The sequence below is a fragment of the Sinocyclocheilus anshuiensis genome, unplaced genomic scaffold (genome assembly GCF_001515605.1).
Source record: "Sinocyclocheilus anshuiensis isolate Anshui unplaced genomic scaffold, SAMN03320099.WGS_v1.1 scaffold3401, whole genome shotgun sequence".
In the NCBI taxonomy this organism is placed as follows: domain Eukaryota; kingdom Metazoa; phylum Chordata; class Actinopteri; order Cypriniformes; family Cyprinidae; genus Sinocyclocheilus; species Sinocyclocheilus anshuiensis.
Window position 1 is genome coordinate 30,631 of NW_015556030.1, and position 16,137 is coordinate 46,767.

Here is a 16,137-nt window from a genome sequence, read left to right on the forward strand (position 1 = left end):
ATGTCTATGTGAGCCTGGGCTACCACGCCGACTGGCTTAACTCTAATTAGACGCACACTATGTGTAATGTTTAATTAACAAAATGGATATACGTTGCAATCCGATAGATAAGACCCCAGCACCAACCTGAGCAAATATCATAATTTAGTCATTTGATAACTGCTGTTACTTTCTCTGCTTCACCAGTCCCAGCGGCAGCGTAACAGCTTGTTAATTCATGTTTGTGCAATGATGAGACGGACAAAGTTAGCTGATGCATGCCATTTTACCCTCTCGTGCAGATAAAAGTTGTCAAAGTTACAGTGCACAAAAACCTCTGGGTGAACGGACCTGAATTAACTGAAATAAAAGCAGAATATATATGTTCTTTCTCCGTTTTCTGAATTACACAGCACAGCGAGAGCACACGTCGCACGAGCACATTTCTCCGAACTACACTACCCATAATGCATTTCACTCGGAACTAACTGTTACGCCTGTAGATAGTTATCTTCAGCATCTCCTGCAACACTATCGTTGATATGACTGCGATAAGCGCGTGCTTCTGACGATGCGTGTAGCTGAAATCAACCACACACATCACAATGAAAACATCGGCCTTAGAAATAACGAACGTGAACACTGGGATAATCGCCGATGTATATGGCGAACCCCTGTTGAAATGCATACACAAGAATGCTTATTTAATTTAACCTGTTTCATGTCCGTTACTATCTGCGTTTCCTCAGAGCTATTACATATGCTCTAAACTAACCTTTGCTCCAGCTGTATAAAGACGGATGCTAAATGCTGCTGCTAATATGCTTAATATTTGCTCCTGCATACAATGCAAACTGCTAACATGACACTTAGTTTAAACTTGATTATGGTTGCTCCTTTTTTAATTCAATTAGGCAGACCAAGCAATAAACACAGCGATATGGATTAGAAGAGCATTCACTTATCTTAGATATTGATTTCGCTGTTCTGAAGCAAGCTGCAACTGCTACAGCAAGCACTAGTCATATATTTGAATGTTGAGCAGCGAGCTCATTGGCTACCAATACAGGAGAGAACCAATCAGCTGTGCCATGTGATAATGATGTCATTAGGTCAGACTGAGTTAGACCTATCGGCCTTCGCCATCTAGAGTTTCATGCCAGAACTCTGTATTTCACAAACACTAGTTCTGTCAGTCAAACACTAGTTCACAAACACTATATCTGTCAGTCAAACACTAGTTCAGTCAAACACTAGTTCAGTCAAACACTAGTTCTGTCAGTCAAACACTAGTTCAGTCACGTCCAGTGCTCTCGGTTGTAGGGTAAGATGTGCATTTGTAACATATTTAGATATAAGTTTAGCATGTGCAGGATGATGATGATGATGATGCATTGTTATGTTAATATAGGAAAGAAGTAAAAACATTTGCTCATTTAGTTATAAAAGAGGGGTAAGTTGCCCCCTACTGGATAAACTTTTACAGAATATATAAATAACTTTTGATATAACTCTTAGTAATATTTATATATTTTTAAAGTGCGGTTAAGGTTATTGGTTAATGTAAATGAGATTTTGTGCCGTCTGTGGCCAAGGGAAAGCATGAATGTGGGTGTCATGTGACCCGGTCTGACCCTCCTGCTGTCCAGTGTCTGTCGTCACTGCTGACCTTCATGTTTTGCTTGTATCTGTTCAGGTGCTGATCCTTCAGCTGGAGAGACAGAAACACTGGAGGCTTTACCAGCCCACCGTCCCTCTGGAGCCCGAGGACCGACACATGACTTCATCCTGCAGGTTTGAGACTGAAAAGACGACGAGGTGTTGAGACATGTACTCTTGTGCTTGAATAGGTGAATCTGCTGTTGTTGCTCTAGCCTGGGGACCTGCTGTATTTCCCCAGAGGAACCGTCCATCAGGCGGAGCAATCCACTCACACTCAGCTCCTACCAGAACATGTACTGTGTCTGCGCTCGATCACGTGTGCTTCACAGACACAGACTCTTCACAGCTGTGAAAGCGCTCGGTTAACCCTCATTAGAGTCAGTATAATTCAGCATAAGTGTCATTATGAGAAGCAGGGTTTCTGTGGGTCTTAATTCACCCTTCCACAGTTTAAGGCCTTAAATCAGAGCAGAAAGTCTGAAATTCATAAAGTCGTGGCATTAAATGTTGCATGAACTTCAAAAACTGAATCTCTTCCTCAGTATTTGTCTTGTGTTCCAGTACAAATAACTAAACATCCTTAAATCAAGAATCATTTACTGAAGATGCAAAATGAAGATATGAAGTCTTGCTTTCTGAGAAATTGATAAAAATAAAGTGAGTTTATGATTAAAACAAGAACAAATATCTGTCAATGGGGTCAGAAAAATAACTTTGTTTTCCCTGTGAATTCAGTTGATTTGGCAGATATTTGTTCTTGCTTCAATCATTTTTCTAATGTCATTTTACGTCTCCAGTAAATGAAGGTTTCTTCCATTTTAAAAAGTCTTACATTCACCTTCATAAAACCTGCAGAAACCCTGGAAAAACAGACAGGCAAACCTTCAACATTAATAGTTCTCATACGTTACAAAAAAAGAAAAAAGATAAACATGAGAGCATATGAATTTTTTGTTTTTTAAGATTTGAACATGTTAAACTGAGGTAGTGTGGGAAAGCACTTCTTTTCCTGAAGCTCAAGCAGCAGAGCATTGAGCTCGCAACGCCAAGATCAAGATCAATTCCCAGCCAAATTACACTCTGATGTACGCCATCAACACATTGTACATTTCTTTTCTAGTATTTCTGACAACTCAGACGTGGGTCAAACTGACAGCATCAGTGTTCAGATGTGAACTCTTGTGTTTCAGGTCGTTTCACTTCATGCTGGACGTGATTCCCAGCTGTGTGTTTGACTGCATGAGACGCGATCCGGTCTGCCTCGTAACCTCCTGACGGTGAGCACAGCACTTCACCAGACACACTAGCACTGACTGTGGCTTTAACCGTGTGTGTGTTTCCTCGCCCCGATGCCTCAGGCTCCCAGCTTCGGTCCTGACGTTAAGCAGGTGAATATATTATTTTTATTTATAAAACTGAGAGTTCCGGTGCTTGATTCTGATTGGCTGAGCTGCGTTCAAAGCTGTTGTAAATTACTCTACAAAGTAACACACACCTTTGTTTACGTTTGTCTGTTGCTCGGCAACCACTTTGTTGCAACCACAACTGTTTCTGAGGAACTACATTGTTTGGTGGAAGAATACTGTTTTTATTAATATCATTATTTACACTTTATTTACTACGTATATGGAATAACCGTTTTATAAAAGCAATAAGCCCCGTGAAGCCGTGGTTTACAGTGAACTTATAACAGCTAAGGGAGTTTTACGCACTCTGCTTCGCGTCGTAACAACGCCCCTTAGCTGTTATAAATTCACTGTAAACCACGGTTTCACGGGGCTTATTGCTTTATTTGAATATTATTACTGTCTCTCTGATCAGGACGAGGCCACAGAGCTGGTCGTGTTTGTGTTGCATTCTTTGAAGAACAAGAGAGAAACACACATGATGGGAACATCTGATGATGATGAGGATGAAGAGGTCGTCTCGCAGGTCCGTCAGACTAACAGTGCTCATGTGTCTTGCTTGTGCAGTCGCACCGCTCTCACGCTGAGCTTCTTCAGTCTCCGGGTCTGAAGGATGAAGGTAAACTGGGGCTGCTGCTGGGGCTGCTGCAGGTCTGACAAACATCATCAGTGCATGTGCTGAAGATCTGAAAACGACCGACACGCTGGAGCTCAACCTTCTGTGTGTGTCTGTGGTCCTCGTGAATCTTCATCAGGAACAAACGTCTCAGAACTGTGAGGGGTTGTGTGACTAATGGTAGCTGAATGCTGAATAAAACAAACTGTGTGAAATATCGTGCAACAAATATTCAAATGAACACACGTAATGCATTTTACGGTTTCAATTTATTGTTGCGATTCTTTAAAAAATGCTGCTTTTGAGCGTCGCCGTACACGTTATATGTTTGTGGTTCATTTACGGCGGACTCGAAACACACGTTAGTGTTCCTGAAGGACTCCAGTGAAATGACTAGCTTTAACCTTCTGAATGCTTTCGTGACACTACAGCTGGAGCCAACACTTCCAGGCGGACTGAAGCATGACTACATCTGAAACATCTGCAGAACGCATGTGAGGTTTCTGCTAGTGCAAACGCGCTTCACAAGATAAAAACAAACACCTCCACTGTCACAGTGCAGTTTCAAACCGTGCTAGACTGTCCTTTCCAGGAAAACGGCCCAGAATCAGTTATTGGCTTGTAGCTGAGCACTCTGAATGATGTGCTCTGGTCTCAGTCCCTGATATGCTCACGTGTGTTGCTGTGTTTCACAGCACGTCGATGTCCCAGGTTTGAGTGGCGCTGTCGGCGTGAAGCGGACTCACAATCAGATGATCTCTGTCCGCGCCGCATCCACCTGAGAGACACAAGACCTTCAGATCAGAACACACTTAAACAACACCTAATATTCAGTCATATTACTGATCTGACCACACTGACACAAAACCTGAACTGATCTGATGTCTTTCCAGCGGAATCGAATTGGTCTCATTTGGTTGTTATTTTCCTGTTTATTACTGTGAAGCTGCTTTGAAACGATCTGTATTCAGGGCTGGTTTTATGAAGGTAAATTTAAGACTTAAGAGCTTTTTAAGACTAATTTATCTAATAAAGAAAATTTAAGGAATAAATTGAAAGTCAAGTCAATTTATTTCTAGAGCAGAGTTTAAAACAACTTAAGAGTTGACCAAAGTGCTTTACATTAATCATGTACAACAATATTCCAACAGAGAGATTAAATTAATCTCTACAATACATTAAAAGCCAGAGAAAACAGATGAGTTTTTTTAACTTCGCCCTGCAGTCTGTCAATGTTGTAGCAGTTCTGACACACAGTGGAAGGCTAACCCTCTCGTATACAAGTCTTGCCCTAGGAACATTCAACAACCTCTGATCTCCATGAGTTGTGTAAAGACAACACACTTGACAGATACGCTGAATGACAGAATCTTAAAATCAACTCTATACTGGACATGAAGCCAATGAAGGGACATCAAAATTGTGGTAATATGTTCAGGCCTTCGTACACCCCGCAGAGTTTTGCACCAGGAACACAACATGTCATTATGTCTAAATGTAAATGTAGAGGGAGCACAAAATGTCTTGTGTTAGCAACACGTCAGAGTTTGAAACTACGTCCCACAGATCTCCATTACTTTGTAAATCATTGAACAGAAAGGCTTGAATATCTCGACTCCAAACACTAGAACATGGTCTGAGCACACTGCAAACAAGTGCTGCTCTTCCTTGCTATTTTCCGTTTAGTTTTTCAGTGCAAATTGTCCTTTGCAAATTTTAAAATCAAGATGCAAAAAAGAGATCTTGTTTCTGAGAAATTGATCAAAAAGTTGTGAATTTATGATAAAAAAAAAAAGTTAATTCATTCCTCATTGACAGATATTTGCTCTTACATAAACTGTGATTTGACTTCACTTCTTCATTTTGCATCTAAAGTAAATGTAAGAATGTTTAGATATCTGTACTGGAAAACTATACAAAATCACTGACAGAGATATTCAATTGTATTTTTCCATTATTTACAAAAATTCAGTTCTTTTTTTTATATATATTTTTTGCGGTGCATGCAACATTTAATGCCATGACTTTATGAATTTAATTTCTGCTCCAATTTAAGAGCTTTTGAAGACCCACGGAATCGGGCTGTAGAAAGAGCGCTAATAAATAAATGTGACGCACACTGTGCTTCTGCTGGAGAAGGAGCGTCCTCGTACCTCTGAGGTCCAGCGCCAGGCTGCGGTTCAGATGAGAGCAGATGCTTCCGTCCTCATTCAGACTCCAGCGCTGGTTGACACGCCCGTGCTCTTCCCATAATGCCACTGGGGCCCCGGCACAGGCTTTCGCACCGATCACAGACAGACAGCCCCCCCGCGCCTGTAGGAACACACGCGCACGTGTTGCAAAAACTGTAAAAACCAACACTGACGCTATTGGTTTACAGCAGAATCTGAATCGGTTTATTTCTGTGAAGCTGCTTCGAAACCATCTGTAGTGTATAAAGTGCTGTAGAAATACGTTTTTAACAACTTGTTTTCTGCAAATTGTGATGACAATATGAAACCGTGACATCTAGAAGAAGAAACGTCTTCCTACAAATATCTGAGAAGACTTTCAGCTCATGCCGTGGTTTATAATTTTTGATCAGATGCTGTCGACAGACGAGGACATGTTCTCCTCACTGACCGCGTTCTTCAGCAGGCCGTGGCTGAAGATCCAGCGCTGCGTGTCCAGCGAGCGATCGGTGGGACTCAGGAAGAGTTTGGCTGGAAAGGACCCGTCTGGAAGACTCTCGCTGGTCAGAACTGAACCCAGAGCTCGGCTCCGCAGCTGGATGTACGCTTTGGGCTGAGGAGAAGACAGGAACACACGTGGAGACACAGGAGTGGGATTGACAGAAAGATGCTGTGTTATCTGTTTGGGGTTTCAGTTCAGATCTCATTCAGGACGAAAGCTACAACAGAATTACATTACGTGATCTTAACTAATCACAGAAGCTGGACAAAAACCGGCTGAACTTCAGGAAAAAGCCCACTGGTGCCATAACTTTAAACTTACTTAAAAATCACATTACAACAGCGTTACATGTATTAATAACACAAGCTGAACTCTGAAGACTCTTTGACGACTAAACGCTGATAAATACTTACAGACTCCTACAAGATATATTGACATCAAGCAGAAGCTCATCAAAACTGCAATTAAAAGCACAGATTTTGTTTCTAACGTTCCCTTCACAGCAGCTGCTTGGATCGTAGACAGGACAGGAATCCTGAATCAAGTTTCATTTGCTGCTTTAATATGAATTTGTGCAAAATTCCAGATTGAATGTTTGTATATCAGATTCACTTTGATCAGACGAAACACGAATCTCTTGCATTATGTTCACACTTTTTGAGCAGATTTGTTTTGTGCCTTTGACCGGCCATTGCATTCACGTCTGTGACTGGTTACAGTGCTCAACGCTGCAAAAGCACGATGTAAACCAGTAAACCCAGATGCATACAGAAGCTGTAATCAGCTAACTGAACTGTGGCATCCTGTGAGAGCGGTCACTGACGATGAACTGAAAGCTGACCTGTCTGAGAGGCTTCAGCGATCCGATCGTGTCCCAGCCGCTGTGTTCTGTCCAAACCGGATACCCTCCCGGCTGCAGCAGCATCTGCCGGCCCTTAAAGCGAGCGTATTCATACGCCACCCACCTGTGAGACGACAGCGGCATGCATCACTGATTCTGAGGGACTTTAGGCAGGAGCGCGAGTGATAACGAGCTCTTACAGGCCGCTGTGGACTCTCACAGACTGGAGGAAGAAGTGGCTCATGTTCTCCGCGTCTGAACACCAGCGATCCTCAAGGCCTTCAAAACCGCTGAGAGAGAAGAGACTCACGGACGGCTCCGCCAAACTCTGAACGGAGCAACAAACAGACACTAACTCACGTAGTTTCTGCAGATTTGGTGAAGCCACATGTAAGAATTTAAGACAATTTAAGTTGAATGGAACACAATATATCAATATGCTCTCTAAATATGAATGTCTTATACATAAAAAAAAAAATACAACTTCCTACAGATTTGACAAAAAATATAATATCATCTCTGATACAAACACTAGAATATGGAAATAACTTTGACTGAATTTCTGATCACACTGCAAAACAATGATTTGTCCTGTTTTCTAGTGGCAAACGTCTAAAGACACTTTTAGTGGAGATGCAAAATAACAAGATATGAAGTCTTGTTTTCTGAGAAATTGATCAAAATGAAGCAAGTTTATGATTAAAATAAGAACAAATCTGTCAGCGGGCTCAGAAAAATCAACTTAATTCAAAGGGAAACAAGTTTTTATTCCTCACTGGCAGATATTTGTTTTTGTTTTAATCATAAACTCACTTCATTTTGATAATTTTTTAGTAAACATATCTTCATTTTGCATCTGCAGTACATGATTCTTGATTTAAGGATGTTTAGATATTTGTACTGGAAAACTGAGGAAGAGATTCATTTTCTGCAGTTCATGCAACATTTAATGCCACGACTTTATGAATTTAAGGCTTTCTGCTCTGATTTAAGACCTTTTAAGGCGAAGGATGAATTAAGACTTTTTAAGACTAATGTCAGTCACTACACAAAAGTTTATTTCTTGTGTCTCCTGAAGTATTGTGGAGGACACTGGTTCTCAGAGACTCACGTATGGAATGGGCTTTAAAGACTTGATGGCTGTGGATGTGCAGCCACAGGAAGTGAGGTCAGGGTAATGCCCCTCCCCCAGGATATACTGGTTACCAGAGTAACACTCCTCATCGAACAGCAGCCACCTACAAGAGAGAGAGAAATAATTTTTTTTATTTCAATACACCTTTATTAATTCAAAACAGAGTTATCGACAACACAGTAACCCTGTATCCAAAACACAGAAATGGATAAAATACAAAAATGTGATTTCACTCAACACAGTCCCAAAAAATCAAACATTCTCCACAACAGCACATAAAACATTTTTAAAACACCATATGCTTGTGAACTCTTCTACATTATATGTAGTCCTATAGAATTCAAAATCAGCTTTCAGTCTGGCTCTCATCATTGTGTTTACATCAAAATCTTAAGACACTTCTATCCTATTTCTTCTGCTTGGGTCGAGAGCCATTTTTGCTTGACCTAATGTAAAATTCAACAACAGACATTTCACTCTCTACTTCTGACTGTATCTAAAACAGAGAAGAAACAAATGCTTAGAAAACATCTCTCCAAACATCAGAAACAACTGAAAAAAAGAAGTCTGTCACAATCCAAATAGCAAACACAAAGGCCAATTGTGACCCTGGAGCACAAAACCAGTCACAAGGGTACATTTTTCAAAATTGAGATTTATGCATCATCTTATTTACAATGTATTTTTGGTTATTGCTACAAATATACCCCAGCGATTTAAGACTGCTTTTGTGCTCCAGGGTCACAATTATCACTTACATGGGATTAATAACAGAAATAAAAGCATTGACAGCCACAACACCATGTAGGATTCTCCTCTGTAAATCTCCGTCCTTCTTTGTCGGCGGTGGTTTGTATTTCTCTCTCCACACAGGTCTGATCTCACTGTCAAGCCCTAAATGAGCTCTCCAAGGAGTTCAGCTCTACCACTTAGTTTAAAATCTTGACAAACAATTTATACATAATTTGTCCTTCCATAACATCCAACATATTGGTAAGAGTCTCTCTGACCTCTAACAATTGACCAGTACAGTCTCTCAAATCAGGAAAAAGGGTCAATGCAGGAAAAAGATCATCAACTATTGGTTGGCATTGTCCATTACAGTTCTCATTTAGCAAAGAAGGTTCAGTCTTTGTGAGCTCACACTTCCAAGAGTTGAGCAGTTGATTTATGACCCTGGAAGATTTAACTCCCACATGAGAGGCTAGACCTGCAGCGCAAATCAAGCAGTGTAACAATCCCAGTCGAACAGAACAACTGCATCACGAAGGGTCCTACTATAATCTCTACTCTGAAACGGGTCCCATGCACTACTAGTCTTTTAATAGCCACGATAAAGACTCGCAGCTTGTTATTCTCTGTTTATGGATCATCCCCCAACCAATAAACAGTCCTTGATAAAACTAAATAAAACTGATTAAAAAAAAAGTCCATCAAAAACAGAGGCTCAGCAGGACCCAAATTCCAGCCTCGGGTCAATATGGTTCGGGTTAGGGTCTCCAAACAAGGTCCATGGGCCTGACCAAGAGTGGGAAAGCAGTGAGATGAATGAGAGATGAATGAATGGTAGAAACAGTACGCTCCGTGGGACCCAATGCAGGCGGTCCCAGAAAAAGTCCACCAAAACCGCTTGTATCTCAGCCAGCAGTTGTTCTGGAGGATCCATACATGATAATCAGTGCCACAACACCAGATTGTTGATCACTGGTATACGACCCCGAAAAGACATGTGTGGCAAGATCCATTCCCATTTTCTGAGACGTTCTTCAACTTTCTCTAAATCATTTTCCTAATATTTACACACAAAAGTATCATCACCAAGATATTTAAAACCACCCTTGTTCCAAATTAACCCAGCAGGCAAAACAAGTTTCTTCCTTAACTCATCACTGATTGTTACGGCTTCACTTTTTCCCCAGTTAACCTTAGCAGAGGACAATTAATACACCAAATATCATTAATATTTTCTACAAGGGAGTTAATATCTTCTTGTTTCTTGACAATGACAACATCATCACTGGCATATGCAGATCATCTAAAAACTCTTTCACACTCAGGAAGGCTTTCTCTTTGTGTTGGAGAGGCTCTATGGCCAGGGAGTACAGCATGACAGATGATGAACAGCCTTAAAGGGAGCACTTCAATCATCGCTGATCTTTAAAATCCTCTCCATGTCACTGTACAAGACTCCAATCATGTTCATAAGAACAGAGCTCAACCCAAACGCCACAAATACTGATGTTCAACTCTGTCAAAAGCCTTGTTCTATTGAAATCAGACAAAGTTCCCAGCCCAATGAATTGGAGAGGAACAAAATATCACAAATTAAAATAATGTCGTCTGATATCAACCTATTGGGGGTATACAGTAACACTTCACTAGCACACTCTCACCGGACACGAACCAATCACATGCCCTACAGTTCCACACCCAAAACATTTCAGCGTTTCTGACGTTACTTGCAGTATAATCAGAATCATCAACCTTAAACTTAAACACCAAGTTTAAATCTTCATCACTCTTTTTGAGAATCACTTGAATTTGTCTCCTAAAAGACACACCATGTTTAAGATGAGGGGACTTTCAGCTGATAGGAATCATCTTGATCAGAAACACTACTTTTCCATGTTTTTCCAAAAGCTTTTTTTTTCCGAAACGGGGGTGCATTCGAACTAATGACCTTTTTAGCAAGAAGGACCCTGGATTACTATTCCACTCTCAAGTAGCTGATTTACTTTGTCCACATTGTCTAGAAAGATCACATCGGCACTATTCTTTCTGGAAGCAGATTTAACACTTTCATATTCAACAATCTCACCTTCCGCTAAACTACACTCTTCAACCGAACACCCGTCAGGCGGAGACGGTTTAACGGGCACCTATTATGCAAAATCCACTTTTACAAGGTGTTTGGACAGAAATATGTGTTGGAGTTGTGTGTACACAGCCACCTTAGAATGATAAAAATCCATCCAGTCATTTTTAAAAAATCTTTATAAAACCAAACCAGGTTAAAAAAAAACGAGCGGTTTGGATCCAGACCGCAATATGACATCATATTTCGGCAGCCCCGCCCACCACTATTGACTGACAGGTGCGTTTTACCATATCCACAGCTCTCAGTGTGTTGTGCCGTCTCCGCCATTTTGTCTCGCCGCGGCATCTCCGAGATACGGCCTGTCAAAGTTGTGGATTTGTCGTGGCCACCGCTCCGGGCTTTCTCATCGAACCGAGTTTGAAGCGCCTGGGCCGCTCAGAGTTCAAACGAGCTTGGGTCTGACTTCCACCCCCTCCGAGCCGCTCGTCCAAGCCGGGGAGAGTGGGTGGGTCGGAGGGGGTGGAAGAACTCGGTTCGAACACTTATATTTCAGCGAGGCGGGAGTCCTGGGAGCCCAAACTCGGGTGGGAGGTAGAGCCTCGTGGCCCTGTCCGGACGTCACCGGCCCCCGTGGTCCGGCAAGGTCCGGTTCGGAAGAAATCGGGCCGTGAAGCCGTAACTTCACGGGGCGATTTATCCACCATACCCAGGGCTAGCGACTCGGGGCAGACGGTGTTCGGACGGGCCCGAGGCCCTATCTCATGACCCGAGTTTGAACTTTGAAGCTGACTCCGGTTCATACATGTACGGCTGAACACCGGTCCTCTCGATCTCACTCATGTTGCTTCTCCTCTCTGTTTATTGCCATACACAAAGCAGAGACGTCTAGGCTCCGCCCCCTTGAAATCCACCTTTGAAACAGCACTTTTTAGACCCGCCCCAAAAATTACATTTTCAACACATTATAATAAACAATTTGTATGGTATTTTGAGCTGAAACTTCACAGGCACATTCTGGAGAGCCATAAGATTAATATTACATCTTGTAAAAACGGGCATAATAGGTGCCCTTTAATAGCGTGTCAGTTTGTGTAAGATAAACTGTTCACCTGCAGCCACACACAAAACAACAAAAAACAAGATCCCACTGAACAACACTGCAAAACGTGTCAGGTTACATATGTAACCATGGTTCCCTGAGTAGGGAACGAGACACTGCGTCCTCTAGGGGTCGCTATGGGGAACGCCTCATCGTGACCCGTGTCTGAAGCATACATTGAAAAAACACCAACGCGTTGGCCGGCGACAGCCATGACGTCACTACCGGTGCGACTATAGTATAAATAGGCGCCGGGAGCACACATCATTCACTTCTTCGTCTGAAGCTTGCGTCCGCAGCATGGCAAGAAACCTAGAGGACGCAGTGTCTCGTTCCCTACTCAGGGAACCATGGTTACATATGTAACCTGAGACGTTCCCTTTCATGGGAACTTCGAACTGCGTCCTCTAGGGGTCGCTATGGGGAACGCCTCATCGTGACCCGTGTCTGAAGCATACATTGAAAAAACACCAACGCGTTGGCCGGCGACAGCCATGACGTCACTACCGGTGCGACTATAGTATAAATAGGCGCCGGGAGCACACATCATTCACTTCTTCGTCTGAAGCTTGCGTCCGCAGCATGGCAAGAAACCTAGAGGACGCAGTGTCTCGTTCCCTACTCAGGGAACCATGGTTACATATGTAACCTGAGACGTTCCCTTTCATGGGAACTTCGAACTGCGTCCTCTAGGGGTCGCTATGGGGAACGCCTCATCGTGACCCGTGTCTGAAGCATACATTGAAAAAACACCAACGCGTTGGCCGGCGACAGCCATGACGTCACTACCGGTGCGACTATAGTATAAATAGGCGCCGGGAGCACACATCATTCACTTCTTCGTCTGAAGCTTGCGTCCGCAGCATGGCAAGAAACCTAGAGGACGCAGTGTCTCGTTCCCTACTCAGGGAACCATGGTTACATATGTAACCTGAGACGTTCCCTTTCATGGGAACTTCGAACTGCGTCCTCTAGGGGTCGCTATGGGGAACGCCTCATCGTGACCCGTGTCTGAAGCATACATTGAAAAAACACCAACGCGTTGGCCGGCGACAGCCATGACGTCACTACCGGTGCGACTATAGTATAAATAGGCGCCGGGAGCACACATCATTCACTTCTTCGTCTGAAGCTTGCGTCCGCAGCATGGCAAGAAACCTAGAGGACGCAGTGTCTCGTTCCCTACTCAGGGAACCATGGTTACATATGTAACCTGAGACGTTCCCTTTCATGGGAACTTCGAACTGCGTCCTCTAGGGGTCGCTATGGGGAACGCCTCATCGTGACCCGTGTCTGAAGCATACATTGAAAAAACACCAACGCGTTGGCCGGCGACAGCCATGACGTCACTACCGGTGCGACTATAGTATAAATAGGCGCCGGGAGCACACATCATTCACTTCTTCGTCTGAAGCTTGCGTCCGCAGCATGGCAAGAAACCTAGAGGACGCAGTGTCTCGTTCCCTACTCAGGGAACCATGGTTACATATGTAACCTGAGACGTTCCCTTTCATGGGAACTTCGAACTGCGTCCTCTAGGGGTCGCTATGGGGAACGCCTCATCGTGACCCGTGTCTGAAGCATACATTGAAAAAACACCAACGCGTTGGCCGGCGACAGCCATGACGTCACTACCGGTGCGACTATAGTATAAATAGGCGCCGGGAGCACACATCATTCACTTCTTCGTCTGAAGCTTGCGTCCGCAGCATGGCAAGAAACCTAGAGGACGCAGTGTCTCGTTCCCTACTCAGGGAACCATGGTTACATATGTAACCTGAGACGTTCCCTTTCATGGGAACTTCGAACTGCGTCCTCTAGGGGTCGCTATGGGGAACGCCTCATCGTGACCCGTGTCTGAAGCATACATTGAAAAAACACCAACGCGTTGGCCGGCGACAGCCATGACGTCACTACCGGTGCGACTATAGTATAAATAGGCGCCGGGAGCACACATCATTCACTTCTTCGTCTGAAGCTTGCGTCCGCAGCATGGCAAGAAACCTAGAGGACGCAGTGTCTCGTTCCCTACTCAGGGAACCATGGTTACATATGTAACCTGAGACGTTCCCTTTCATGGGAACTTCGAACTGCGTCCTCTAGGGGTCGCTATGGGGAACGCCTCATCGTGACCCGTGTCTGAAGCATACATTGAAAAAACACCAACGCGTTGGCCGGCGACAGCCATGACGTCACTACCGGTGCGACTATAGTATAAATAGGCGCCGGGAGCACACATCATTCACTTCTTCGTCTGAAGCTTGCGTCCGCAGCATGGCAAGAAACCTAGAGGACGCAGTGTCTCGTTCCCTACTCAGGGAACCATGGTTACATATGTAACCTGAGACGTTCCCTTTCATGGGAACTTCGAACTGCGTCCTCTAGGGGTCGCTATGGGGAACGCCTCATCGTGACCCGTGTCTGAAGCATACATTGAAAAAACACCAACGCGTTGGCCGGCGACAGCCATGACGTCACTACCGGTGCGACTATAGTATAAATAGGCGCCGGGAGCACACATCATTCACTTCTTCGTCTGAAGCTTGCGTCCGCAGCATGGCAAGAAACCTAGAGGACGCAGTGTCTCGTTCCCTACTCAGGGAACCATGGTTACATATGTAACCTGAGACGTTCCCTTTCATGGGAACTTCGAACTGCGTCCTCTAGGGGTCGCTATGGGGAACGCCTCATCGTGACCCGTGTCTGAAGCATACATTGAAAAAACACCAACGCGTTGGCCGGCGACAGCCATGACGTCACTACCGGTGCGACTATAGTATAAATAGGCGCCGGGAGCACACATCATTCACTTCTTCGTCTGAAGCTTGCGTCCGCAGCATGGCAAGAAACCTAGAGGACGCAGTGTCTCGTTCCCTACTCAGGGAACCATGGTTACATATGTAACCTGAGACGTTCCCTTTCATGGGAACTTCGAACTGCGTCCTCTAGGGGTCGCTATGGGGAACGCCTCATCGTGACCCGTGTCTGAAGCATACATTGAAAAAACACCAACGCGTTGGCCGGCGACAGCCATGACGTCACTACCGGTGCGACTATAGTATAAATAGGCGCCGGGAGCACACATCATTCACTTCTTCGTCTGAAGCTTGCGTCCGCAGCATGGCAAGAAACCTAGAGGACGCAGTGTCTCGTTCCCTACTCAGGGAACCATGGTTACATATGTAACCTGAGACGTTCCCTTTCATGGGAACTTCGAACTGCGTCCTCTAGGGGTCGCTATGGGGAACGCCTCATCGTGACCCGTGTCTGAAGCATACATTGAAAAAACACCAACGCGTTGGCCGGCGACAGCCATGACGTCACTACCGGTGCGACTATAGTATAAATAGGCGCCGGGAGCACACATCATTCACTTCTTCGTCTGAAGCTTGCGTCCGCAGCATGGCAAGAAACCTAGAGGACGCAGTGTCTCGTTCCCTACTCAGGGAACCATGGTTACATATGTAACCTGAGACGTTCCCTTTCATGGGAACTTCGAACTGCGTCCTCTAGGGGTCGCTATGGGGAACGCCTCATCGTGACCCGTGTCTGAAGCATACATTGAAAAAACACCAACGCGTTGGCCGGCGACAGCCATGACGTCACTACCGGTGCGACTATAGTATAAATAGGCGCCGGGAGCACACATCATTCACTTCTTCGTCTGAAGCTTGCGTCCGCAGCATGGCAAGAAACCTAGAGGACGCAGTTCGAAGTTCCCATGAAAGGGAACATCAACTGAGAAACAAGAAATTAAGAAAGAGAAAAATTTCGAACACTCACGAGCTTCAACACGCTCTCAGCAGCACTCGAGAGAGAGAGAGAGAGAGAGCGAGAGCGAGAGTGAGAGAGAGAGAGAGAGAGAGAGAGAGAGAGAGAGAGAGAGAGAGATAGAGGGTCACATCAAA

At 44.3% G+C, this 16,137-nt stretch overlaps 1 protein-coding gene and 1 long non-coding RNA gene across 3 annotated transcripts in view; one reads left to right on the top strand and one right to left on the bottom strand.

Annotated features, from left to right (window-relative positions):
* LOC107676157 (uncharacterized) overlaps positions 1-3,090 on the top strand; it is a 7,015-nt gene extending 3,925 nt beyond the window's left edge. Inside the window, exons 3-4 of the long non-coding RNA XR_001632699.1 lie at positions 1,676-1,773; positions 2,832-3,090. This is a non-coding gene — a long non-coding RNA (uncharacterized LOC107676157). The remainder of the gene's footprint in view (positions 1-1,675; positions 1,774-2,831) is intronic.
* Positions 3,091-3,268: 178 nt separating this feature from the next.
* Positions 3,269-16,137, bottom strand: part of LOC107676155 (absent in melanoma 1 protein-like) — a 39,838-nt gene continuing 26,969 nt past the window's right edge. For both annotated transcript variants that reach the window (XM_016470675.1, XM_016470674.1), the window contains exons 17-22: positions 8,289-8,415; positions 7,378-7,505; positions 7,178-7,301; positions 6,286-6,447; positions 5,817-5,976; positions 3,269-4,441 (exon numbers count right to left, since the gene is read on the bottom strand). In XM_016470675.1, coding sequence (XP_016326161.1) covers positions 4,353-4,441; positions 5,817-5,976; positions 6,286-6,447; positions 7,178-7,301; positions 7,378-7,505; positions 8,289-8,415 — 790 coding nt within the window. In that variant the 3' untranslated portion in view covers positions 3,269-4,352. The remainder of the gene's footprint in view (positions 4,442-5,816; positions 5,977-6,285; positions 6,448-7,177; positions 7,302-7,377; positions 7,506-8,288; positions 8,416-16,137) is intronic.